Here is a 26,874-nt window from a genome sequence, read left to right on the forward strand (position 1 = left end):
AAAAAAGTCAAATTGGGATGGAGCCCTTTTTGCTTTTAGGAGGCAAACGTTTTACTTTTGGTTTGAAAATATTAACACTGAAAATAAATGTTTTGCCAAATAACATTTTTTTCTAAATCCCAAGATTTGTGTTTATTAGTATTAATAGTTTAATAGTATAAAAATTGTTAATTTTATCTGAAGAGATTGTCTTTTCCATCCATCTATCTCTTCGTGCAGTCTTTCTGGTCTCTATCTGTCAGATGCTTATTTGGTGCTTCATAGCTGCCACTACTGTTCTAGGCCTCGAGGTGCCACAGGCAACAAGACAAAGCTTCTGTCTGCATGGAACTCAGATTCTATTCTGGGTAATAAAAGTGTATTTTAATTTTAGAAGAATTCAAGGCAAATTGGGTATCTAGATGTAAATGTTAGTGGTTTCTAAAGTGTTCTCCCCAAATTTTTAGATCTAAATGTTAAAGAGAAAATAATTGAAGACATGCGAATGACCCTGGAAGAACAGGAACAAACTCAGCTGGAACAGGACCGAGTGCTCGAGGCTAAATTGGAGGAAGCCGAAAGACTGGCCGCAGGTACAACAAGACTGCTTAAGTATCTCCAGACCTACCTGCCATTTTCTGTATTTCCCTAGATTTCTTTCCTTTTTAAAAGTTGTTTAGTATTTATAATAATTCATAGTGAAAAAGTATTGGTGTGTTTTTGGAGTGTCCGGTCACTTGCCATTTTCCAATGTGATGAAAATTGTTATTTAAGTAAAATTGTGTGTAGTAAAGAAGAAATAAGGACACTTTCATAATAACTGGATGATAACTTGCAATGTTTCCCAGCCGTTAAAAACAAATTTTCAACTGAGTTTCAGCTCTGTCCAGCTTCTTAGTATCATCTTGTATGTTTATCTTGGTAAATACTCTGATTCCATCCTTCAGAATACTATCACAGTTTTTTTGATTTTTGAGAACCACGTGAGGTTTCCTATATAATTAAGATTGAGATGTGTTTATACTGTATACTCTGAACACTATCCATTGGGTTCCTGAGAAGTCCTTGTACTTTTCTCTAAGAATTTGGTAAGAGCTCTTAAAAGTGCAGCCCTTGGAATTGTCTCAGTTCTATCTGTGTTTGTTTTTCCTCTGGGTTCTACTGATTCTTGTCTGTATCTCATGCCACATGTATCTCTATATGGTATAACTTTTGCATGTGCTTTAAAAAATAATTTTATGTTTTCAAATTAGAATTGGAAAAATGGAAGGAAAAATGCAATGTTCTGGAAGCCAAAAGTAATCAAAGGTCAAATAAAGAACTTGAGGATAACACAGATGTACTTAGTGAAAAGCTCAGTAAGCTTCAGGACGAGTTACAGGTATGATTTTATGTATGTATTTATCTAGCCATGGTATTTCTCATGAGAGGAGAGTTCAGCAAGTATTTTATAATTAATTTAGATATGGGTGAAGTGCTACCTGGGAAATGTGAGCATACAGTATAATTTTTCAGTATACATTGAATCGACATGGGGTGGAAATTTCCAAGATATAAACCACCAATTAGTGCCAATGAAAATATAGTGGTTGGGTCTTCTCTTTTATATTCTATGTATTTAATTCTTAAATCACTACTTATGTGTTTGTACCTATTTTTCTACTCCTTAAACTTCTTAGTCCTCAAATACTGCTGTGGAAAAGAGGACTCTTAGGAAGATTATTTTGTATATAATCATTTTAATTTTTAGTTATGAAGTTGGTAAAGAATACAGTTGTGTATCTGGACACAGGAGTATATTTGAAGCTCTATTATATAAAGGATATTCTGTTTTGCATTTGTATTTATTCCCTATTCAATTCTAAATACTGTATAGAATACAACATGTGGGCGCCTGGGTGGCANCCTATTTTTCTACTCCTTAAACTTCTTAGTCCTCAAATACTGCTGTGGAAAAGAGGACTCTTAGGAAGATTATTTTGTATATAATCATTTTAATTTTTAGTTATGAAGTTGGTAAAGAATACAGTTGTGTATCTGGACACAGGAGTATATTTGAAGCTCTATTATATAAAGGATATTCTGTTTTGCATTTGTATTTATTCCCTATTCAATTCTAAATACTGTATAGAATACAACATGTGGAGGAAATATTTTTTAATGGGGTTTACCAAATACCACTTAAAATTTTATACATTTTATTAGAAGGAACTAGTTTTGAGATTGAAGAAAGCATAATAGTGATTTTAAAAAGTTGGCTGCATCTAAATTATTTTCTTAAATACATGCTATGTGTAATCAGATAGTGAACAAATAAAAAGTATTTCATTAACTATTAATTATATATTCTAGAATTTACCCTAATTGGGAAAATCCCAAAGCAGGTAGAACAAAGTAAATACTCCATTACTTATGAAAAAATATTAACTATATTGGGAATGTTCATATTAAGGAGTATTCCTTTATTTTATGTTCTTCTTGAATGATGTAATCACATAGATTATAAACTTGGTAATTCTGGAATGGAAATTACTGATCAGCTTTCTTCTCAGTCTAGCCATTCTCAGTGTTCCTCAGATTCATGAATACCCTGTTGCACAAGTTACTTTTTGCATCCTGTATACCCAGGAATATTTTATTTTTGAAACCATACAATTAGAAATGACCATCACAAACCAAGACTTTTTCTTTTCTGACATTTAGAAAGACTTGGGTCTTTGTAACTCTTTCAGAAATAAGAGATTGTTTATTTGTTCTTAAGGTCACTGATGAAGGAGAGTCCTTAAATGGACTTCATAGCAAAATAGGTTTATAAAAGGAAGTCCATTTAGAAAAGGAAATCAGCAGCGTTCATTTTATAATCTNCCACTCCCCCTGCTTGTGTTCCCTCTCTCGCTGGCTGTCTCTATCTCTGTCAAATAAATAATAAAAAATAAAAAATAAATAAATAAANTGAAATAAACTCTGATTTTATCATTGTTTAAGGAAAAACACTTATTTTTAATTTTCAAAAAGGTAAAAAAGTGATGGTTTATATGAATATGTTCNTAAAAAATAAAAAATAAATAAATAAATAAAAATAAATTTGTCGACTATGACTTAAGTATTATTTAAGCATGTGATAGTTACTTGTATTATTTATATATATATAGGAATCTGAACATAAATATAAAGCCGACAGAAAGAAATGGCTAGAAGAAAAAATGATGCTTATCACTCAAGCAAAAGAAGCTGAGAATCTACGAAACAAAGAGATGAAAAAGTATGCTGAAGACAGAGAGCGTTGTTTGAAACAACAAAATGAAGTGGTTGGTAACAATTACACTTTATCTTTGATGTATTTCACCAGCTGCTTTGATTTGTTAAGTTTATCCCTGGGATTCTTACCAGTCTTTACATGGTTGCCTGATTTTCTTGCTCTTTTAAAAGACAGTTTGTCTATTTGTAAGATGACTTTTCTGTCCTAATTTTGAAGTTCACTTACATTCTTATTTTAACTTTCTTCAGTCCATTTAGCAAGTTGGGAAAATGCCTAATTACATCTCAGTATGTAGGTACAGAACTTAAACATCTCTTCCCTTTGATTGCTATAGGGTTATCTCTATTATAAAATTTTGCATTGTGAACTGTAGATTCTATTAACATGGTGTGTGTATGTTATTTCATAAGCTGATTTTATCAGGGCTTTTAAAAAGTCAATTATGGGCACCTGGGTGGGTCAGTTGGTTGAGCATCTGACTTTTGGTTTTGGCTCAGGTCATGATGGTGGGGTTGTGAGATCGAGCCCTCTGTTGGGCTCCACACTCAGCACGGAGTCTGCTTTGAGATTCTCTCTCCCTCACCCTCTGCCCCTCCCTCTGCTTGTGCTCTCTCTCTTTCTAAAATAAATAAATAAAATCTTTAAAAAAAGTCAACTAAATAGTTTCTAGAAGACAATAGGTAGAAATAACCTTTGGCTTTATCTTGACTAGCTGTGGCTCTTATAGCAATTCTATCTTAGCTTCTTTTTCCCTTCCTGTTTTACTTGACTGCTTAGTCTGTTTGACACCTCCTGTTGCCAACAGAAGAAAATAAGTTAAAAGGTATTGTTGGTCTTAGGAAAGCTATTGTGCAACACATTGACACTATCTTTAAATGAAAAGCTGATTTTCTCCTTACAGTAGTAGTAACTTGGCAGTGTCAAATTGTCATTGCTGGTATTTTTATGTTTGTTTATGACAGTTTTTTTTTTTTAAAGATTTTATTTATTTATTCGACAGAGATAGAGACAGCCAGCGAGAGAGGGAACACAAGCAGGGGGAGTGGGAGAGGAAGAAGCAGGCTCATAGCAGAGGAGCCTGATGTGGGGCTCGAACCCGTAACGCCAGGATCACGCCCTGAGCCGAAGGCAGACGCTTAACCGCTGTGCCACCCAGGCGCCCCTGTTTATGACAGTTTTACAGATAATAGCTGAGCTTCCCTGTAAAGCCAGGATGTTAATTTTCAGTAAGTTAAGGGTGATTTTCCCACTGATTTTTAAAAATAATTTTACCTTTTTATTTTGAAATCATTTTATTTACAGAAAAGCTGCAAAACTAATCCAGAGTTCCTGTATACTTACCACTAACTTCTCCTGATGTTAGCACCTTAGGTAACAATAGTACAATGATCAAAATCAACAAATTAACATTATTGTATTTCTGTTAGCTAAATTGTGGACCTTATTAGAATTTCATAAGTTTTCCCACTAATGTCTTTTTCTGGGTCCAGGGTCTCATCTAGAATGCTACATTACATTAGTAGTTGTTGTTGTTGTTGGTTTTTAAAGATTCTATTTATTTACTTGAGAGAGAGAGTGAGAGAGAGAGAGCATGAGGTGGGGAGAGTGGGAGAGGAGAGGAAGAAGCAGACTCCCCGCTGAGCAGAGAGCCCGATGTGGGGCTCCATCCCAGGTCCCTGGGACCATGACCTGAGCCAAAGGCAGATGCTTAACCGACTGAGCCACCCAGACACCCCTTAGTTGTCATTCTCTTAGAGCCTTGACTCTTTTTGTCATATGCTAAATCATGTGAGACTAATAGCTTCTCATTACTACAACTCTGAGATGGCAATATATTTCATGTGCCAATTCCATGTGATTAAATAAATGTACCTTCAGAAAATGGTGGGTTGAGCAGGATTCTGATGCTGCATTTGTCTCAACAGGAAAGGTTGCTACTAGTTCTCTGCTCCTGTCCCACAGCCCATCATACCTTCCTGGGCAATAGTAAGAGGCAAGAAGTGAAATCAAAACTGTTGGCACTGTCAGTCACTCCAGCTCTAAATCAGAAATAGAGCTATTTTCTTTTCCCAGTCAGTGATCCCTCTGGCAGCAGTGCTAGCAAGTAAACCAACTTTAACTTGTTTTGCTTTTTAAGAGATAGAGAGAGCGTGCTTGAGGGGTGAGGAGGGAGGAAGGGGCAGGAGAGAGAGACAATCTCAAGCAGGCTCCACATCCAGTGAGGATCCTCACGTGGGGCTCCATCTCATGACCTGAGCCAAAATCAACGAGTTGGAAGCTTAACCCACTGAGCCACCCAGGTGCCCTAAAACCTACTTTTAAGTTTTTAATCCTAGACAAAGCTAAGCTTCCTTCTTTTTCCCATATATTTCTTTGCAGTCATACCTAGGATGTATGTGTCTGCCATATTAAGGTCTAGATTGTTAATTTGTAAAATTGTCACATGTAACACAGTAAATCACAGTAAATAAACAAAACAATAGTTCGGTGAACTGTTGTAGTCAGTACCACATAATTATCGCCTAGTTCGAGAAATAGAACATTACCAGCCCCCCAGGGGGCTCCTCTTCTATTTCTTTCCCTGTGGTAATAACTATTCTGTCTTTTAATGTTGTACTTTAGTTTTGGCCAGTTTTGAATTTTATGTAAATGGAATTATTCAGGATGCATTTGTTTTTCCTGGCTTTTTTCAATATTATGTTCATGAGAATTCTTCATGTCACATGTAGCTGGAATTAGTCCATTTTCATTGCTGAATATTGCAGTGTATGAATATACCATAGCCTATTCATTTTAACGTTGGAGATATGAATTATTTTCTGCTTTGAGCTGTTACATGTAAATTCTCCTATAAACATTTTTATCCATTTCTCTCAGTCACATATGCATGCATTTTTCTTGCATAGTTAGCCAAGAATAGAAATGTTGGATGATAAGGTATACACATATGGAACTCTGGTAGAATGTCAGATTGGTTTTCAGAGTAGTTGTACCCATTTATACTCTAATTAGTATTGGAGTTGCTGTGTATTCCCACAAACATGGTGGTGTTGGTCATTTTTTATGGTTTTAATGTGCTTTTCCTGGAGTACTAATGAGGTTGAAGATTATAAGGCTCCTTACCTTTTTCCTATGGACTGTCTGGCTTTTTCTACTTGATATGTAGGAGTTTCTTATACTTTCTGGATCGGAGCTCTCTGTCATGTGTTGCAAGTACCTTTTTTCAATCTTTAGTTTACTTTTTATGTTGCCTTTTTATGAATATGAGTTCTTAAATTTATTTTAGTTCATTTTCCTAATCTTTTCCTTTATTAACCCCAAAGACAGGAAGATGTTCTTTTATGCTATTTCCTGTTTGGGTTTTACCCTTCATATTTTGATTCTAGTATTGAGTTTTGTGTTGGAGTGAGTTAGGCATCAAGACTAATGTTTTTTTTTTAATGTGGATTACTGATTTTCCTGGTAGTATTTATTGAAAAAAAAGTTTCCTACTGCTCTACCACTTTTTGTTCAAGGATTAATTTTGGTATATGGTATGAGATTAGGATTGGGGTTCTTTTTTTTTTTTTTTTTTTCCCTCATTTGGCTATTGTTCCAGCATTCTTTGTTGAAAAGACTGTCCTTTCCTCCATTGAATTACTTTGGTGTTATTGTAGAATGCCAGTTGACCATGCACTTGTGGACCTTCTTTTCTGTTCTGCTGATCTCTGTTCATACCATGATCACATTGTCTTGATTATTATAGTAGGCTTGAAATGACAGTGTGTTTGTTCCTACTTTGTTCTTCATTTTCAACATAGTTTTGACTATCCTAGATCATTTGCATTTTCATATAACTTTCACAGTGAGCTTTCCCATTTCCACACATATACTCTCGCCTGCCTGGATTTTGATTGAAATTGCTCTGACTCTGTAGATCTATTTAGGGAAAACTGACATCTTAACAATATGGAGTCTTTTAATCATTGAGCACAAATTATCCCTCCATTTATTGATGTATTTTTCTTTTCTTTCAGCAGTGTTTTGTGGCTTCGCATGTTTAGGTCTTACCCATATTTTCTTTAATTCACCACTGTTTCTTGGTTTTTGAACTCAATGAAAATGGTGTTTCAAATTTTCATTTCTCTATTGTTTGTTGCTATTAGTTTTGTCATTTGCTTGGCTGTAGTTTTATCCTCTCATTTCCAAAATATTGGGGGAAATGCTAGTATTAGATTAAAAGCCATAATTTCTTATTGAAAGAAGTGACCAATAAGCTGATTTTTAGAATGAGGTGGGATAGGGATAAAAAGAGCATATGGACAGTAAATATATAAAGGCTTTTTTTTTTTTTTTTAAGTCGGAGAGAGAGAGGGAGAGACAGAGTAAGCACAAGCAAGGGGAGTGGCAGGCAGAGGGAGAAGCAGGATCCCTGCTGAGCAAGGAGCCCGATGTGGGACTCCATCCCAGGATGTTTAGGATCATGACCTGAGCCGAGGGCAGCTGCTTAACTGGCTGAGCCACCCAGGTGTCCCTGTGTATTTTGTTTTACAAGTAAATATTTTATCGCCTTAACTATATAATTTGTTACATGTCTTATTCATAGTTGTGTTATTTCTAGTAAAAATTTCAAAAAAATCTTAGCTTCATGACATTTTCTTTATTTTCTGGTTAGGACATACTTACAGCACAACTGGCAGAGAAAGATGAGAACCTTCAGAAGTGGCGAGAAGAACGGGATCAACTGGTCGCAGCTTTAGAAATACAGCTGAAGGAACTGATCTCCAGTAATATACAGAAAGATAATGAAATTGAGCAATTAAAAAAGATCACATTGGAGCCTTCTGAAACAGTGAGTAGAACCTTGTTCTTTCATTGCCTTTTTTTTAATTGAACAGAGGAATTTTTAAAAATTATTTAATTGATTTAACTCTTAGAGGATAAAAAAGTAAGTTTCAACAGATTACAAGGGAATCAGAGTTTCAAAAATTAGTTGGATTGTTATTGCATATTTCAAGTTTTCAGAGTTTTATGATTATGATCAATTTGCCAACTGAGAAATAGTACTTTCTCAAATATTTTGGTCATATCTTCCAGGTAGAGAAATTAGAAAATAAACAATTTGTGATTTAGTCTCTCATCTACCTTTCAAATGTGGGAATGTGATTCAACCTGTACTCTTGGTAATATTTAAATACTTGGGCCCACCCTAAGTTTACTATATAAAGGTATGAAGTGTTTTGAAAATGAATTGTTTTGATAATGACTCACATTGGTGAGTCATTCTGGAGTTACTTTTGTAATGTTTCATTGGGGTTGGGAACCCTGCATGGAGAGAGGATTGCATTTCACAGACAGTTACTTCCTCGTGTACTCGAATCAGGGTACATTTGAAGCTAGTCTTTCCAGAATAAATGATCTATGCTTAAAAATTTGTTGCCTGAAGACAATAGGAAAAGAAATGTATGTGCATGTCTGTCACAACAAAAGACTTCATGATTCTAAGAGGAAGACTGCTAAAAAAAAAAGAGGTAGTAGCATGTGGTTTATACAGCACAGACAAGAAACTTAGAAAAACTAGGTGTCTGTTGCTGTCACTGTGGTTTTGGGATCTTTGGGAAAATTACTGATTATATCTGAACTTCTCTAAAACAGAGATAGTAATGTCTTCCTACTAGAGTTGTGAAAATTAATTGAGAACATTTGTAAAACAATTAGCACAGTTATATTTGGGTAGGTGACATAAGAGATACATTTGAAGAGACTTTTTTCCACTGTATGTTTTTTCCTGCTTTATCAAAGATGAGTTGCCCAAAGAGCCGAGGGTCCATTTCTGGGTTCTCTATTCTGTTCCATTGGTCTATGTGTCTGTTTTTGTGCCAGTACCATACTGTCTTTGTGATCACAGCTTTGTAGTACAGCTTGAAATCCGGCATTGTGATGTCCGCAGCTTTGTTTTTCCTTTTCAACAGTTCCTTGGCGATTCAGGGCCTTTTCTGGTTCCATACAAATTTAAGGACTATTTGTTCCAGTTCTTTGAAAAAAGTCCTCGGTATTTTGATCGGGATAGCATTGAAAGTGTAGATTGCTCTGGGTAGCATGGACATTTTAACTATGTTAATTCTCCTGATCCATGAGCATAGAATATTTTTCCATCTTTTTGTGTCTTCCTCAATGTNCTTTTTGTGTCTTCCTCAATGTCTTTCAAGAGTGATTTATAGTTTCTAGAATATAGATCCTTTATGTCTCTGGTTAAGTTAATTCCAAGGTAACGTATGGTTTTTGGTGCTATTGTAAATGGGATGGATTCCCTAATTTTCTTCAGTCTCATTATTCGTGTATAGAAATGCAACTGATTTCTGGGCATTGATTTTGTATCCTGCCACCTTACTGAATTGTTCTATAACTTCTAATAGTTTGGGAGTGGATTCCTTTGGGTTTTCCATATAGAGTATCATGTCATCTGCAAAGAGAGACAGTTTGACTTCTTCTTTGCCGATTTGGATACCTTTGATCCCTTTTTGTNGACCTCAATGTGAGACAGGAATCCATCAAAATTCTAGAGGAGAACATAGGCAACAACTTCTATGACATCGGCCAGAGCAACCTTTTTCACGACACATCTCCAAAGGCAAGAGAAAAAAAAGATAAAATGAACTTATGGGACTTCATCAAGATAAAAAGTTTCTGCACAGCCAAGGAAACAGTCAAAAAAACTAAGAGACAGCCCACGGAATGGGAGAATATATTTGCAAAGGACACCACAGATAAAGGACTGGTATCCAAGATCTACAAAGAACTTCTCAAACTCAATACACGAGAAACAAATAAACAAATCATAAAATGGGCAGAAGATATGAACAGACACTTTTCCAATGAAGACATACAAATGGCTAACAGACACATGAAAAAATGTTCAAAATCATTAGCCATCAGGGAAATTCAAATCAAAACCACACTGAGATACCACCTTACGCCAGTTAGAATGGCAAAGATAGACAAGGCAAGAAACAACAATTGTTGGAGAGGATGTGGAGAAAGGGGATCCCTCCTACATTGTTGGTGGGAATGCAAGTTGCTACAACCATTCTGGAAAACAGTGTGGAGGTCCCTTAAAAAGTTAAAAATTGAGCTACCCTATGATCCAGCCATTGCACTACTGGGTGTTTACCCCAAAGATACAGACGTAGTAAAGAGAAGGGCCATATGCACCCCAATGTTCATAGCTGCATTGTCCACAATAGCCAAATCATGGAAGGAGCCGAGATGCCCTTCAACAGATGACTGGATTAAGAAGCTGTGGTCCATATATACAATGGAATATTACTCAGCTATCAGAAAGAACGAATTCTCAACATTTGCTGCAACATGGACGGCACTGGAGGAGATAATGCTAAGTGAAATAAGTCAAGCAGAGAAAGACAATTATCATATGATTTCTCTCATCTATGGAACATAAGAACTAGGAGGATCGGTAGGGGAAGAAAGGGATAAAGAAAAGGGGGGTAATCAGAAGGGGGAATGAAACATGAGAGACTATGGACTNTGGACTATGAGAAACAAACTGAGGGCCTCAGAGGGGAAGGGGGTGGGGGAATGGGATAGACCGGTGATGGGTAGTAAGGAGAGCACGTATTGCATGGTGCACTGGGTGTTACACGCAACTAATGAAATCATTGAACTTTACATCGGAAACTGGGGATGTACTGTATGGTCACTAACATAATATAATAAAAAAACATTAAAAAAAAAAGAGATACATTTGACTTTTGCTTTTGATAGCAGTCATGAGAAGGCCCATTGTGGAATTTATTAAAAATATAATCTGATGCTTCTTTATAGATTCCTTAAATAGGGTATAAGAATAAAGCATATCCTATGACTGAGAAAAAGGGATGAGGTGTACAGCAAGAAAAGGTTTAGTATCAATATGGTCTTTTCTACTCTGATACTATAGTTGCATTCTCAAGACTCCTCTAGTTTTTCAGAATGGTGTTATCAAAGCAGTTGTTGGGTTCCAACCCTTCCAACTTAGTACAGACCATGGCCATGTGATTTTACATCTCTCGGTTTTGGTTTCATCTAGAAAGTGGGAATAATGATTCTTGCCAAATCTAGCTGAGAGAGTTGCAATGAAAGTAAAAGAGAGAATACAAGGAAAAACCTTGAAAATTGAAAGTAATCTTTCAGATTTCTCTTTCAGTCAGGTCCAGAGGCTGGCAAGGTGCCCAGCCTTTCCTAAGTCTCTGAGGATAAAAGAGAGGAGGAAGTCTTTCATCACTTCCATGATATAATCCACCCAAATCTTGGTTTTCTGTTCTTTAGGTGAAGTGTTTTAATATATTTTTGGTTACAGTGGTTTGTTTTAATATTTCTTAGGAAGAACAGAATGTGGATATCAAGCCTACACATTTGAGTTCAATGGATCCTGGCAGAGTTGAAACTGAACCTCAATCAACAAGTTTTGAAATTTCTAGGAATGAAGTAGAGGTGGGCATTTGGTAACACTGTCCACTTTGTTACCCTCTTTACCGTGACCGCTAATTAATAAATAACACTTGCAAGTTTAATTTAATCAATTGTTGTAAGTACCTTGCTGTGCAGTTAGCTATATGTGCTCTTGGCTGTGGGAAGGAAAACCTAAAGGCTTATGAGAAGTGAAATTCTTTTGGAAGATGAGATCCCGCAACGATATTAATCTCCTCTCAAAATGATACTTATTGTAAACAACAGATCTGTTAATATAAACAAACTTGGTGGTTAGAAATAGGAAATCCTACAAAAGATAAAATATGGATGATTATTAGCCCTAATAAGAGGTCCTTTTAATAAGCATTCTATTTAGTAGTTTTTGTTTTTTTTAAATTGTACCCGTTTAATAACTTCATCACCAACTCTCAGTAATTCACAATGAGTTTCCTTAATCTATAGTGGGCTTAGGGTTCTGTGAATCACTTTGGATAATAGAGTCTTAGATTACATATGAAATAGATAAAAATTCTATGTCACTTAAAGTTTTGAAGACAAATTCCTTTTTTGCATTTATTTTTTAATCACATTTATTGGGAGTTTTTAGTGTTGGTTGGGAACATTGCTAAGTGTTCCCCATGATTGCCAGCCTCAAGGAGTAAAGACTCTAGTAAAACAGATACCTAAGTGAGTACTTGTTTGACTTTATCTTATGGGCTAAGTGTCATGAAGAGAGTGTTAAGAAGGAACATTGCCTGCGGGGAGGNATTTTTTTTATTTTTTTTAATTTTTTTAAAGATTTTATTTATTTATTCGACAGAGATAGAGACAGCCAGCGAGAGAGGGAACACAAGCAGGGGGAGTGGGAGANTTTAATCACATTTATTGGGAGTTTTTAGTGTTGGTTGGGAACATTGCTAAGTGTTCCCCATGATTGCCAGCCTCAAGGAGTAAAGACTCTAGTAAAACAGATACCTAAGTGAGTACTTGTTTGACTTTATCTTATGGGCTAAGTGTCATGAAGAGAGTGTTAAGAAGGAACATTGCCTGCGGGGAGGATGTGATGAATTTTGCCTGAGTGGTTGTGAATGTGGGTTAGAGAAGGTAACATCATCCTNTATTTTTTAATCACATTTATTGGGAGTTTTTAGTGTTGGTTGGGAACATTGCTAAGTTGTTCCCCATGATTGCCAGCCTCAAGGAGTAAAGACTCTAGTAAAACAGATACCTAAGTGAGTACTTGTTTGACTTTATCTTATGGGCTAAGTGTCATGAAGAGAGTGTTAAGAAGGAACATTGCCTGCGGGGAGGATGTGATGAATTTTGCCTGAGTGGTTGTGAATGTGGGTTAGAGAAGGTAACATCGTCCTGGATCTTGAAGGTGAATAGACTTTTACCAAGCTGTGAATGGGAAGAGAAGGGCATTTTAATCTGGGGAAATAGCACAAGGCATTTCTTTTCTCTTGCCCTTTCTTTGATAGTTTTTGGTGGAATTTCGGATAATTGGCATTGGCCTTAGAGACAGATCATATCATTTGAAGAAAAATTTGGAGTTGATTCATAAACAAGATTAATCTTGATTGCAAAGGCAGTTAGATATGGGACATTTCTTTATAAATTTATATATAACTCTATGTTTATACAAATACATATGTATATATATAAACACTAAAACCTCCTGATTCCAATTCTTATTAAGAATTCCAGCAGTTACTATATATTCCAGTTTTGGGGAATGGTTTTATGCTATTTTGTTTTTCGGTTTTTTTTGTGGGTTTTTTTTTTTGTTTTTAATAATAATTTTCTATTATGTTATGTTGGTCACCATACAATATATCCTTAGTTTTTGATGTAGTGTTCCATGATTCATTATTTGCATATAACACCCAGTGCACCATGCAATATGTGCCCTTCTTAATACCCATCACCGGCCTATCCCAATCCCCCACCCTCCTCCCCTCTAGTCTAATGATTCGTTCATGTAGCTGATAGTNGTTATGCTATTTTGTTTTTCGGTTTTTTTTGTGGGTTTTTTTTTTTTTTTAATAATAATTTTCTATTATGTTATGTTGGTCACCATACAATATATCCTTAGTTTTTGATGTAGTGTTCCATGATTCATTATTTGCATATAACACCCAGTGCACCATGCAATATGTGCCCTTCTTAATACCCATCACCGGCCTATCCCAATCCCCCACCCTCCTCCCCTCTAGTCTAATGATTCGTTCATGTAGCTGATAGTTGATTCTGGGAGCTCAGTTGAACCTATATGTGGTCTCTCCCTGTGGCTTGGGCTTCTCACAGCACAGTGGCTGCATTCTGAGATGAGGCATTTTGAAGGGGGAGTGTCCTGAAAGTAACTTTTCAAAGAGGACAGGGTGGAAGTTACAATGCTTCTTATGATCAAGCCTCAGAATAATGATGTTATTTCCACCAGATTCAAGGAAGAGGAATGAGACTTCATCTCTCAATGGGAGGAGTAACAAAGAATTTGAAGCCAACTTTAATCTCCCTTAATTAGGATACTTATTAAAAATCCTAGGGGCGCCTGGGTGGCACAGCGGTTAAGCGTCTGCCTTCGGCTCAGGGCATGATCCTGGCGTTGTGGGATCGAGCCCCACATCAGGCTCCTCTGCTATGAGCCTGCTTCCTTCCTCTCCCACTCCCCCTGCTTGTGTTCCCTCTCTCGCTGGCTGTCTCTATCTCTATCAAATAAATAAAATCTTTAAAAAAAATAAATAAAAATAAAAATCCTAGACTCTTTCCTAAGAGATTTAGTAGGTTTGTGGCAGGGTCCAAGAATCTTTAAACAAATTGTTTGAATTATTCTTATGATCATACAAGTTTGGGAAACACTGATCTCTATTTCCTTGAATTTTAACATATCGTGTGTAAACTTGGTGAGGGTGGGTGGTAACACCGATCTTTCTGTCCTTGCTGTGGTAAATTTGAGCCAGCACACTTTTAATCTTTTCCAATTCATTGTCTCTGATAGGTATTTGAAAGAGTTAATTCTTTGCAATTCATGAATTCATATTCTGCAAATAAGATTTGTTTTTCTTTTTAATTATGCTGTAGGATGGCTCTGTAGTCCTTGACTCTTGTGAAGTGTCAACAGAAAATAATCAAACTACTCGATTTCCAAAACCTGAGTTAGAGATTCAATTTACACCTTTACAGCCAAACAAAATGGCAGTGAAACACCCTGGTTGCACTTTACCTGTGACGGTTAAGATTTCCAAGGCCCGGAAGAGGAAGAGTAATGAAATGGAGGAGGTAAGTACTTAAGTAATGAGTGAATTTAACAAGCAAACCTTAAACTCAGTTATTATACATAATTAAACTTTTATACTGCCCTCTTGTTCATAAGCACTGCTGTTGGAGACCAAAATCATAATTTGTGGCATATTTTATACTCCTTAAGAATATTATTATAGTCTAATAGTCCTTAAACAAAAAGCTTAGGGTTATTAAAACTTAGCCCTTGTTTCACTGAAGCTGTGCTAGGTCAGGTGATGGTGGATTTCCCCGGAGAGCTAGTTCAGTGCACCAGTCCTGGTCTAACTCCAGTGGAAGAGAAAACGGGTTGATAAATTAGAGAAACCAAATGGCTAACTTGCTTGAGTATAATCTTTGTTGTTTAACTAAAATCTTAGCTCTCTATGGTTAGAGTAGGTTTTGGAAGAGAAACTTTTTCTATCAGCCGGTATATTAAAATTCGGGCCTCTATTTAGTGGTAGGATAAAAACTCTTTACTACTTCCTACTGTAGCTCTCTGACTGTGGGGTTACCCAACCTTCTGCCATATCCTAGCCAGGCGGGTTAGGCTGGTCACATAACTTTCTCGTTCTCAGTTTTCTCCTTTTAGAAATAAAGGATTAGAGATAATATGTTTAAAATGCTTAGCGTTTGTTCCACATGTGGTGGATACATAATAAATGGTAATATTTAGTTTTAAAAGTAACCTGTTTTAAATTTAAAACTAATTATAAACTCTCTAGCACAATAACTTTTTCTTCAACTTTTTTTTTTTTTTTTTACCTCTTTAAAGAGTAGTATATTTTCAAGCTGGTGGAAGAGCAGAAATAGTATTAACCATACTCCTGAGGCTCTCTGTCAGGTAATAAATTTGCTGAATGAATATTATTTAGCATCTTTCCTGCTACACCTAAAATGCCTTTAGTGATTGTTTTGTAGAGCCTTAGTTAACTTTTATTCAATACTTATTTAATTTATATTTATATTTTAGATAACATTTAAATAGTATTTTAATTTCATTATGATCTCTGTTGACTTTTTCTTGATTCATTTTTTCAAGGGAAAAGGAAAAATTGGTTGTGTACTCAGAGGGTTAAACACCAACTATTTTATTTATTTTACTGTTGGTATATACTCCCCAGGCGTTTTTCAGAATAGATACACAGATTCATGTAGTTAAATCATGTAGAAACTTAAGGTTTTTTCCTGTTTTTACTAGCTCTTTACTGCTCTAATAAAGTGAGTGTTGTAAGGTCCTCATGAAAACCATTTATATAGTGCTATATATATTCTAATCCAGTGACGACTCCAGAGAACTCATTATTGCACACTGCACGTATGATGGAGTTATTTATTACTCTTCAGTTGTTTTCCATTGATTACCACCTGTCTTTCCCCTTTCAGGAAGTCTGCTTCTTATTACCCTATGACTTCTTCTTTGTAACTTGAATTCTGAGGTTCAGTCATGATCTTTTTTTTGTTTCTTTCCATGCCTTTTTTTTTTCTTTTTATGCTTATAATCTTTGGTACAACTAGGATTTGTATAAGTTTGATTCAGTTAATATACTAGAAGAGACTTTGTCCTAAGAGAAGTTATGTGGGAGAAAGAAAAGTAATATGTCATGCCTATTTAGTAGGGAAGATAGATTATATTTTTTGATTTTAGCATTTTGCCTGTGCTTATATTGAAGATTTTTACTTGTTCTGTTTTGTTTTTGATGCTACCAAATTTCAATTAGAGTTCTTAAACATAGGTACTCTGCATGATTTGGGAGTTGGGGAAAGAGTAGATGTATTGCTATATTTTAGAAATGGGTTCAAATAAAAGATGTTATGCCTTCTATTTCTTATTTAGCTTATGTAATTTCATTATTTATGATGTATGTGAAAAATTCATACCTTCAGTCATGTTGCAGTATATGTGTGTATTAAATCCTCACATTGTACATCTTAAACGTACCTATGTTATATATCTATAATACCTCAATAAAGTTGGGAGAAAAAGTCATACCTTCAGTCAGGTTTCTCAATTTCAGCATGATTGGCATTTGGGTTTGTATTCCTGTTCTGGAAGGCTTTCCTATGCATTTACAAGGGTGTTTAGGAGCATTCCTGGCCTCTGCCACTAGTTGCCAATAAACACCCTCCTCTCCCAGCAGTGACAACCCAAAATATCTCCAGAGAACTGTCACCTTTTTTTTTTTTTTTTGAGCCTAGAGAAAGAAAATATTGTTAAGAAATTAACCAGTGAATTTCATTAATTTTAGGACTTGGTGAAATGTGAAAATAAGAAGAATGCTACACCCAGACCTAATTTGAAGTCTCCTGTTTCTGAGCATAGAAATTCTTCTGTCAAAAAGGAACAAAAGGTTTGTCTTTTAATGTGTTCAGAATTGACCATTTTCTTAACGTTTATAAAGTAGAATATAAAAATAAAGATGTCAAAGTTGATCAGTAATTACCCAGAAATCCAGTTTTGTCCAGTTATAACTCATTTATCTTCCATTTCTTACTCATCTAATTCAGCTTAGAATATAATAACCTTTAGCATTAGGCCAGCATCAGGCCCTTTGAGATACTTCTGAGTTAGCCTATCACACCCATTTTGCCATTCTTTGGTTCTTTCACCCTCTCCTCATATACTTAATCCTGAATTAACCTGCCTGCGAATTTGTGACCCGTGTCTGGCCTCTTTAATTCAGCTGTGGTTACAACTGTTTTCGTCTAACATTTCTCATCGACAGTAACAAAAAATGTTTGTTTTTTAGGTTTCCACACGTCCGTCATCTAAGAAAACATACTCTTTACGGAGTCAGGCATCCACAGTAAATACAAATGTGGCCACTAAGAAAAAAGAAGGAACACTACAGAAATTTGGAGACTTCTTACAACATTCTCCAACAATTCTTCAATCAAAAGGTTTGCAGAAAACTTAATGACCTTTTATGTTAGGTGTTTTTTAACTCAACAGCAGTGATTATCATAGTTTGAATAGACATTGTCCTATGTTGAGTACCATGGGAGGATGCATGAGACGATGACATGCTCAGATGTTCACTGGAGTGGAGGTGAAAGAATGATATGTAAGTGCAGTTGACCCTTGAACAACACGGGTTTGAACTGTACAGGTCCACGTATATGTGGATATTTTTTGTTTTCTTTTGTTTTTAGAGGTGGAGGGGCAGAGGAAGAGGGGAAGAGAGAATCCTAAGCAGGCTCCATGTCCAGCATGGAGCCCAAAAGGGGGCTTGATCTCACAACCCTAAGATCATGACCGAAGCAAAAATCAAGATTCAAAGGCCTAACTGACCCAGGTGCCCTGTGGATGTTTTTTGATAAGTACATTACTATGAATGTATTTTTTCTTACTTATGATTTTCTTAATAACATTTTGTTTCCTCTAGTTTATTGTGAAAATACAGTATATAATACATACAAAATGTGTGTTAATCAGTAAGAGTTCTGATCAACAGTAGGCTATTAGTAAAGTTTTTGGAGAGTCAAAAGTTGTACTCAGATTTTTGACATTATGGGAGGGTCAGCACCCCAAAGCTCTGTGTTGTTCAGGGATCACTTAATTCATCCAGAATTCATCCAGAGCAGCCCACTTAGTGTAGTTACAGGGATCCAAGCAAAGTGCTGTGGTAGTATCGGAGGGAAGAGAGCTATTTGATTCAGAGGCTAAGGGGAAATTTTTATTTTTTTGAAGATGTAGGATTAACTTGGGTATTGAAATGCTGGCAGGATTACACCCTCTAGAGGTAATCACTATATTATGGTATATATTATAGTTTTTTTTTTCTATGCATTGACAAACATTACCCATTCATATATATCAAAAATATGTATTTCTATAAATAGCTATTGGATTTAGTTGCTTCATGGTTTTTTCTTTATGATATAACATTAACCATATTAATCATCTGTGTATAAACACATACTAAGATATATACTTCTTCTGTATATATATATAAATACAAACATACATTTATATGTACACACACACCTACTGGAGGGAACAGTTTTAACACAGGCAGAGTACCAAGAGAGTGTAGGACATGTGCAGGCGCTTTGGGGTAACAGTATACATCTGGCATGGAGAGTGTAGACAGAACGTTGCGGGAAGAGGCAGGCGGTGGACTCAGGATTTTCAGGAGATTGCCTCAGTGGTGGCAGTGGGATAAATTAGAGACTAGAGGTGAGAAAAGGGAAGGAAAGGAACTAAAGCTGGAGAGAGTTGAAATGTAAAAACACTTTCTGTAAAAACTTACACAGAGATTCCCAAACTTTCTTGGTTCACAGTGCCCTTAATGTCTCAGTTGAGTTTTTTTCTTTGTTCCCCTACACCCAAAGAAAAACACAAATATTTTATCCATTAGTGCTAAGGCCAAACAACCACAGGAAATTCAGCTTCTGAAAATCACAGTTGTAAAGATACATCATCATCAAAAGGAATGTAATGCGTTATCATTTGAAAGTATGAACTACCTTGAGCTATTGTGTATCACTGTTTTCTTTGAATATTTAAAATATTTCGAGGTGCTCTTGTGAGTTTGCTGTAGTACATCTTAGTGCACAGCTTGGGAACTTCAGACTTACCAGACCCTGTTTGTATGTGTTTTTCAAAAAATATGTACTTTTTTAAAGGTGTAATTAGTATAAGCATAGAAGATATCTGGAGGGACAAACAGCAAACTGTTAAATATCTATATGTGGAGAGGAAGGACTTGTTATTTTAGATTCTTAAGTATTTTATTTAAATTATATTGATAAGCACTTACATAGCAAAAGAAAATAGGTTTTCAGGGGCGCCTGGGTGGCACAGCGGTTAAGCGTCTGTCTGCCTTTGGCTCAGGGCGTGATCCCGGCGTTATGGGTTCGAGCCCCACATCAGGCTCTTCTGCTATGAGCCTGCTTCTTCCTCTCCCACTCCCCCTGCTTGTGTTCCCTCTCTCGCTAGCTGTCTCTATCTCTGTCAAATAAATAAATAAAATCTTAAAAAAAAAAAAAAGAAAATAGGTTTTCAAGGAAAGGGAAGTACCCATATGGTAATTGACTCCCTTACTTGGTTGACCCAGCTCTTTAACAACTTCCCTAATTGTATACGTTGTGTGGGGTCTTTTTTTTTAAGTTTATTTATTTAATCTCTACACCCATCATGGGGCTTGAACTCACCACCCCAAGATCAAGAGTTGCATGCTCTTCTGACGGGGCCAGCCAGGAGCCCTTAGTGTGTGTGTTTTTTTTGTTTTTTTTTAAAGATTTTATTTATTTGACAGAGAGAGACACAGAGAGAGAGGGAACAGACGCAGAGGGAGTGGGAGAGGGAGAAGCAGGCTTCCTGCCGAGCAGGGAGCCCGACTCGGGGCTTGATCCCAGGACCCTGGGATCATGACCTGAGCCAAAGGCAGACGCTTAACGATTGAGCCACCCAGGCACCCCCCTAGTGTGGATTTTTGAACATTTATTTCTAGGAGTATAAGATACCCCTATTTTGGATTATAACTATACTGTGTCTGTTGTTGATCACTTGGAAACGTAGGGGAAAAAATAGAGATTAATTTTTAAAATTCTGCTGTTCTTGATAACCAGTTACTTCATTCCTTCATTCACTGGTTTCCCAACTTTTCCCTCCTGTCTATCTCCTGTTCATCCAGTGCATGGCTGCCAGAAGGATCTTTTCAAAGTGCAAATTGAATTATTTAATCTCTAATTTTTGTTTTCTTATCTTTTCCACTACAGTTTGAGCTTCACAAGTGCAGTGAGTCTGTGTGGTTCCCATCCTCAGCTCTTAGTATAGTGGCTGGCACATTGTCGTGGGGAGTTTGGCAGCTCCCGCCTAGCCAAAATCTCATGTGTGACTTTTTTTTTTTCTTTTTCGGCTGACCATAGGCAGTTACAGAGGCTTTACGTGTTAGGCTTCATGGGGAAAAGCCGCCTTCCCCACACCTAAGGAGAGCAGTCTCTGAAGGGAGTTACAGTCACGGACTCAGGACCCTGGTCAGCTATGTCCTGATACATATCTGTAGTCCTAGCCAAGGTGCCTTCATTCAGAGCCTCTTTACTGGGGGCCTTTAGCAGAGAAATTCCTCAGGCTCCTCTGCCTGGGACCTTCTTATGACAGGAAAGGGGAGGGAACCTTGAAGACACTTTCTCCACTCTGATTTTACTTTTCCACTCTTAGCCCTTCCGTCTGGCCTCCAGCCCCCAGGTGCATAAAACTGCAAGTGCCAGAGCTTTCTGTTCAGCGCTCCCTTGGCAGGGGCGGACATCCCCGCCCCTTCTGCACTGATCTTCCTGACCTAGACCACCCATAGGGAAGGATGGAAGGTGGGGGTGGGAGTTGGCGCTTTCTCAGGTTTTGCCTCTTGCTTATTTTATTGCAGTAAGTGGTTAAAGGCTTAAGAGTTGCTTTTATTTTGGCTTATTGACTTAACTGGCTGCTCTGACATTGGGCAGCTCAGCTCTTTCAAGCCCAGATTAACCCTTGACAAGTAGACTTTCAATTTAGCATATTTCCTTTAATTTTTTTTCTATTTAAAAAAATATAGTTGATATTATATGTATAAGGATTTTCTACCCAGGAGGTTTCCCAGATGGAAATATGTTTTCTATTAAAATCAGTATGTACCTGTTGAAAGACAAACAAATGTACAAAGTAAGAATTTAAAATTTTTATTCCACTTCCCAGAAGCAATCAACTATTAACAATTTGATTTACTCTGTGTGTGCGTGTGTGTGTGTGTGTGTGTGAGTGAACGGTAAGCAAAGGGCTCAAAATTCTAAACTGCTTTCACTTAATATTGATTGTGTTTGTGTGTAATTGTGTATTGATTACGTATGAGTACTGCTGCGTGGTCCACGATATATGTATCCTGCTTTTTTGCATAACAGCATGAACCTTTTCAAGTCATTAAAAACACCTGAGTTTTGTTGGTTGTACTATAATTCACGAAACCTTTCACCATGTTGAATATTAGTCAACTGATGTTTTATTTATTTGCTTTTTTGTTTTTGCTGTTCATCATTATTTCATGTATTTATGAGACATTTAATTTTTTCTTTGTGAATTGACTAGTCATGTCCTTTCACCATTTGTAAGTTGCAGTGCTTTTTCTCTTTAACTTGGTATGTTTTTCTTTATTAAGGATTTCAAAACTTTCCAGTTAGAAAGTTATTTATTTCAGAATTTAAGTAATATATGTATTTTTTTCACAGCAAAGAAGATAATTGAAACGATGAGCTCTTCAAAGCTCTCAAATGTAGAAGTAAGTAAAGAAAATACGTCTCGACCAAAACGGGCCAAACGGAAATTATACACAAATGAAATTTCATCTCCTATTGATATATCTGGGCAAGTGGTAAGCTACTCTTTTTGGTTTTCTTAAAAGTAAAACTGTCCATGTTCTTTTTAATTTGGAGGTATTCATAACAATCTGAATTTTATAATGGTTAGAATTTTTATTCTTTAGATCAGTTCTCTTGGAATATGCTTTAAATGTTATACTTTTGCTATTTGATGTGTTAAATTTGTAATAATTATAAGTGTTGCATTAATGTATACAAGCATCACGTATTTACATTTGTAAATTAATCAGAGAAATTTGAATTCCATCATTAGAATTAATACTGTTTAGTAGTTTATTTGCTTCGAACACCTATTTTTCTTGTTAACTATATCATAAGAGTTGTACAAATCTGGGCCTAAGTGGGCCTGGTAAAAATACAGAATTGACATTCAGTCATTTCCTCCCACCTTTCCTCTAAGCCTTCCAGGTTCTTTTAAAAAACACTGTAGTTTGTCATCCTGACTCGATGACTCATTCTCTTCACTTGGAACAGTCTGTGCTATTACAGGGAAAGTTCTAATTTTCCAACGGGCTTGCATTTGCCTAGTGGATGAAACGGATGGTAGAAAAGTAATTTAAGGAGAAGCCTTCAACAGGAAGTGGCTCAGAGAAATCAGGGGAGAGACCTTCTGCAACAGTACCTATCAGATACAAGACACTGGAAGGCAGGTGGTGAAGAATTAGAGTCAATTAGGACATGCTGTTGGAAATACTATTCTCTTGGTCACTTTTCACTATCTGTCTGATTAGTACATAATTTCTTCCCTTGGCTGAAGTTCTTTCTTTTCTTAGTTGCAATATAATACTCTTTCTACTTTCCTAAGTTATATACAGTAGTCCCTTCTTATCCTTGCTTTTGTTTTCCATGGTTTCAATGTCCTGTGGTCATCGTGGTCTGGGAGCAGATGATCCTCCTTCTGGTATATTGTCAGAAGATCAGTAGTGGCCTAACACTATGTCACAGTGCCTACACATTCACCTTACTTCATCTTATCACATTGGCATTTTATCATTTCTCATCATCACAAGAAGATGAGAAAGTACAGTATGATAAGATATGTAGACAGAAGAGACCTACAACATTTACATAACCTACTACAGTATATTGTTATAATTGTTTTATTAGTGATTGTTGTTAATACAATAATATGCCTAACTCCTAAATTATAGTGTATCATAGGTATGTATGTATAGGAAAAAACAGTAAACATAGGGTTTGGTTCTATCCTTGGTTTCAGGCATCCACTGGGGATCTTAGAACAGATAAGGGGGGATTATTGTACTTGTTGCTGCAAAAGATCTTTTCTTAAAAATTATTTGAGGTATTTGCCTCCAAATATTTCAGTAATTACTTCAAGCTATATATGTCCTGAATTCAATATAGGGTGTAGATTATTTTAATCCTATGTTAGGTAGTATTGAAAGAATCTTTATAAAATATATTACTTTTTAATAGATTAGTATACTTATAGTCTAAAAGGACAAAATTTTATAATGTACCTATTATTCCAATTATTAAGTACTTGAATAGATCTTACTAAATTATAAATAAGCTTTTATTTATAAAGTATTGTGAAATTGTTAATTTCAGATTTTGATGGACCGTAAAGTAAAGGAGAGTGATCATCAGATTCTCAAACGACGACTTCGACCTAAAACAGCTAAATAAATCACTTATGGAGAATGTTTTATTATAAGTTTTATGTTCATAATCATTGTAACTTGCATCCTGACTTTTCAAAGATAATTGTATATATTATGATGCATTAAATCCTGTGTATACATTGCTATTTTATACATAGTGTAATTTTAATTCAATAAAGACAATAAGTCAACAGCACCATTTGTCTAACAAAGACTTTTTTATAATAGATTTTTTCTTTCTTTTTTTTAAATTTGAGTATAGTTCACACACAGTGCTACATTAGTTTCAGGTATACAACTTGGTGATTTGACAAATTTATACATTATGCTATATAATAATTTTTCAAACTGTATTCATTTTCCTTTTATCCTAGGCATAGGATCAGTGAGGATCCTAGAAAAGATGCTGGGTTTTTTTGTTTTGTTTTTTTTTTACACGTATCGTAGATCAGATATTTGGTTTATTTACATTTAACAATGTCTTATGAATTGTTTTTACTTCATTTGTTAGGAAATGCAACTGATTTTACATGTCTCTTTGGATTATAGCTCCTAGTTGCCAGAATTTGTATGCATATAATTTAGAAAAGATCTCAAGTCTTTAATTAGAATGTCTTTTATTTGTTAGTGAGCAAATAGAGTTGGCTTTCCTATTTTTTTGGAACACAGAAGATCAGAAGCAGAAAGGAAGCATCTAGAGGCCGAAAAAGCACAGCTATCTAGAAAAGATAGAATTTTAGACCTGGAGGGACCTTAGAAATGCATTTTCTTTATTTTATAGATAAGAAAACTGAGACCCATAAGGTTTACTTTTCTTAAGATCATACAGCTAAGGTTTATTGAGCTTTGGTTTAAAAAAAAACAAGAGGCAAAAAACAAAGCAGAAGCCTCAAGAATTCTTGCCGACTGGGGCTTTTAAATCTAAGAGCATACATTGGTATATGTAAAACCTTAAAGGTTTCATTGGATTTTATCATTGTTTAGTTTATTATAATGATGAGCTTGAGTCAGAGAAAAAAGTTATCTTTAGTGTCTTAAGAGACACACCATGTTTTGGGAAAATTTCCATCAAAATATTTCATTAAAACTTTTTAAGCACTAATATGTTTTTATTCTGTTACCTGGTCTCATTATGCTAAAAATAGATACACATTGATTTTCATTCATCGATTACGTTTGCAAATTTACTTACTTGTGAAGATGTACTGTCAGTGCTCTAGGCACTTTTGTAGTCATTCTCAGAAACGTGCAGAATGGCAAAAACTTTGAGTTGCCCAGCATGCATGTTCCCAGCTAAGGCTGAACAAGGAGACACTGCCTTCTTGTTCCACCTCTCAGAGTATAAACGAGTGTCTTCGAATATAGACTGAAGTCAAACCTCAACAAGATTTGAGAGGGAGAAAGAGTTTACCAAATTAGAAGGGCTTGAGAAACACCTTGTGCTTTCCAAAGATTCATACTAACAAAGTATAAAACCAAACCTACATAAATTGAAAGTAGTCAGTAATGAAAATGCCTCCCAGAACAAAAATCAACATCCTTTGGAGGACCATACAATACAGATTCTCTGTAATGTATCTTTTATAATGTGTGATACAGAGTCAATACAAACCTTGACATGGCCCATGTTGAATTTTGCAGAAAACTTTAAAGCAACCCTTAAATGTATGTTCAGGGATTTAAAGGAAGTGTCATCTTAGTGACTATAGACATAAGGAATCTCAGCAGAGAAATGGAAAGTATAAAAAATAAAATGGGGGCGCCTGGGTGGCAGCGGTTAAGCGTCTGCCTTCGGCTCAGGGCGTGACCAGCGTTGTGGGATCGAGCCCCACATCAGGCTCCTCTGCTAGCCTGCTTCTTCCTCTCCCACTCCCCCTGCTTGTGTTCCCTCTCGCTGGCTGTCTCTATCTCTGTCAAATAAATAAAATCTTTAAAAAAAAAAAAAAACAAAAAAAATGGAGTTGTTACAACAGAAAAGCAAAATAAGTGAAATGAGAAATATACTGGATAGATTTGGCAGCAGAAATGTCAGAAGAAAGTGTCAGTGATCTTGAAAACATCAATTTAAATTGCCTAAACTGGCAGAAAAGAGGTTGAAGAAAGAACAGAGCCTCAGGGTCCTATAGAAAAAAATCAAATGGATTGACATGTAATTGGAGATTAATAGGCTAAAAAAATGAAAATAAGGCAGAAAAAATATATTTGAAGAAAAATGGCTGTCTTATAAGTTTTATGAAGAAACACTGACTTTGAATCTCTGTAAACCCCAATGAAGATAAATCCAAAGAAGACTATACCTCAGAAGATCATAGTCGAACTACTGAAAACCAACAATAAAGAAAGTGTTGAAAGAAAAATCAGCGCAGTCTTAAAAACCATGAGAGAAACAACACAATGCATATGAGCCACTGACTGGGAGAAATACAGGAATATATAAACTTGTAATGAGAGCACAACCAGTCCAATAAAAATCTGGTAAAAAGACTTGCACAGATCCTTCACTGAAGAAGATACAAGCAGTAGTCAATATACATATGAAAAGATACTAGTCATTNAAGTCTGGTTATGGAGAGACAAGCTGGAAGTAGAGGCAAAACTATAGTGATTGCTTTGAGGCTGGGGTCAGGAGATGGGATCAGAGGACATGAATAAGCGGGGATCAGTTTGAGAAGTGCTTAAAAAGGGTGACCAGTTTGAATCTATCTTCATTTTAATATGTTCTGGAGTATGTAAGAAGCAATAAATAAGATGTATTTTTCCATGCTACATGTTTAATAAAAACTCCTATAAGTGTCTATGTGCCTTTGATGTATTTTCCTTTCAAGATTATCAGGTGCACATTAATTAAATCTATAATCAGTTGAAAAAAAAAGTAAGCTGAGAAAAAAGATCTTCACAGTCAGTTTTTGAAAATTTTCAAAAAACTTTATATTT

At 35.8% G+C, this 26,874-nt stretch overlaps 1 protein-coding gene across 10 annotated transcripts in view; it reads left to right on the plus strand.

Moving 5' to 3' along the window:
- Positions 1–24,153, plus strand: part of KIF20B (kinesin family member 20B) — a 70,555-nt gene extending 46,402 nt beyond the window's left edge. For 7 of the 10 annotated variants that reach the window (XM_034662925.1, XM_034662926.1, XM_034662923.1 and 4 more), the window contains 11 exons: positions 447–572; positions 1,233–1,360; positions 3,132–3,287; positions 7,893–8,069; positions 11,597–11,707; positions 14,768–14,965; positions 15,741–15,809; positions 17,215–17,316; positions 17,716–17,866; positions 22,166–22,308; positions 23,888–24,153. In XM_034662925.1, the coding sequence (XP_034518816.1) occupies positions 447–572; positions 1,233–1,360; positions 3,132–3,287; positions 7,893–8,069; positions 11,597–11,707; positions 14,768–14,965; positions 15,741–15,809; positions 17,215–17,316; positions 17,716–17,866; positions 22,166–22,308; positions 23,888–23,965 (1,439 nt within the window). In that variant the 3' untranslated portion in view covers positions 23,966–24,153. The remainder of the gene's footprint in view (positions 1–446; positions 573–1,232; positions 1,361–3,131; positions 3,288–7,892; positions 8,070–11,596; positions 11,708–14,767; positions 14,966–15,740; positions 15,810–17,214; positions 17,317–17,715; positions 17,867–22,165; positions 22,309–23,887) is intronic. The other 3 variants (XM_034662929.1, XM_034662932.1, XM_034662930.1) reach the window with 2 other exon arrangements.
- The last annotated feature ends 2,721 nt before the right edge of the window (positions 24,154–26,874 follow it).

This window comes from Ailuropoda melanoleuca, chromosome 6 (genome assembly GCF_002007445.2).
Source record: "Ailuropoda melanoleuca isolate Jingjing chromosome 6, ASM200744v2, whole genome shotgun sequence".
Lineage (NCBI taxonomy): Eukaryota > Metazoa > Chordata > Mammalia > Carnivora > Ursidae > Ailuropoda > Ailuropoda melanoleuca.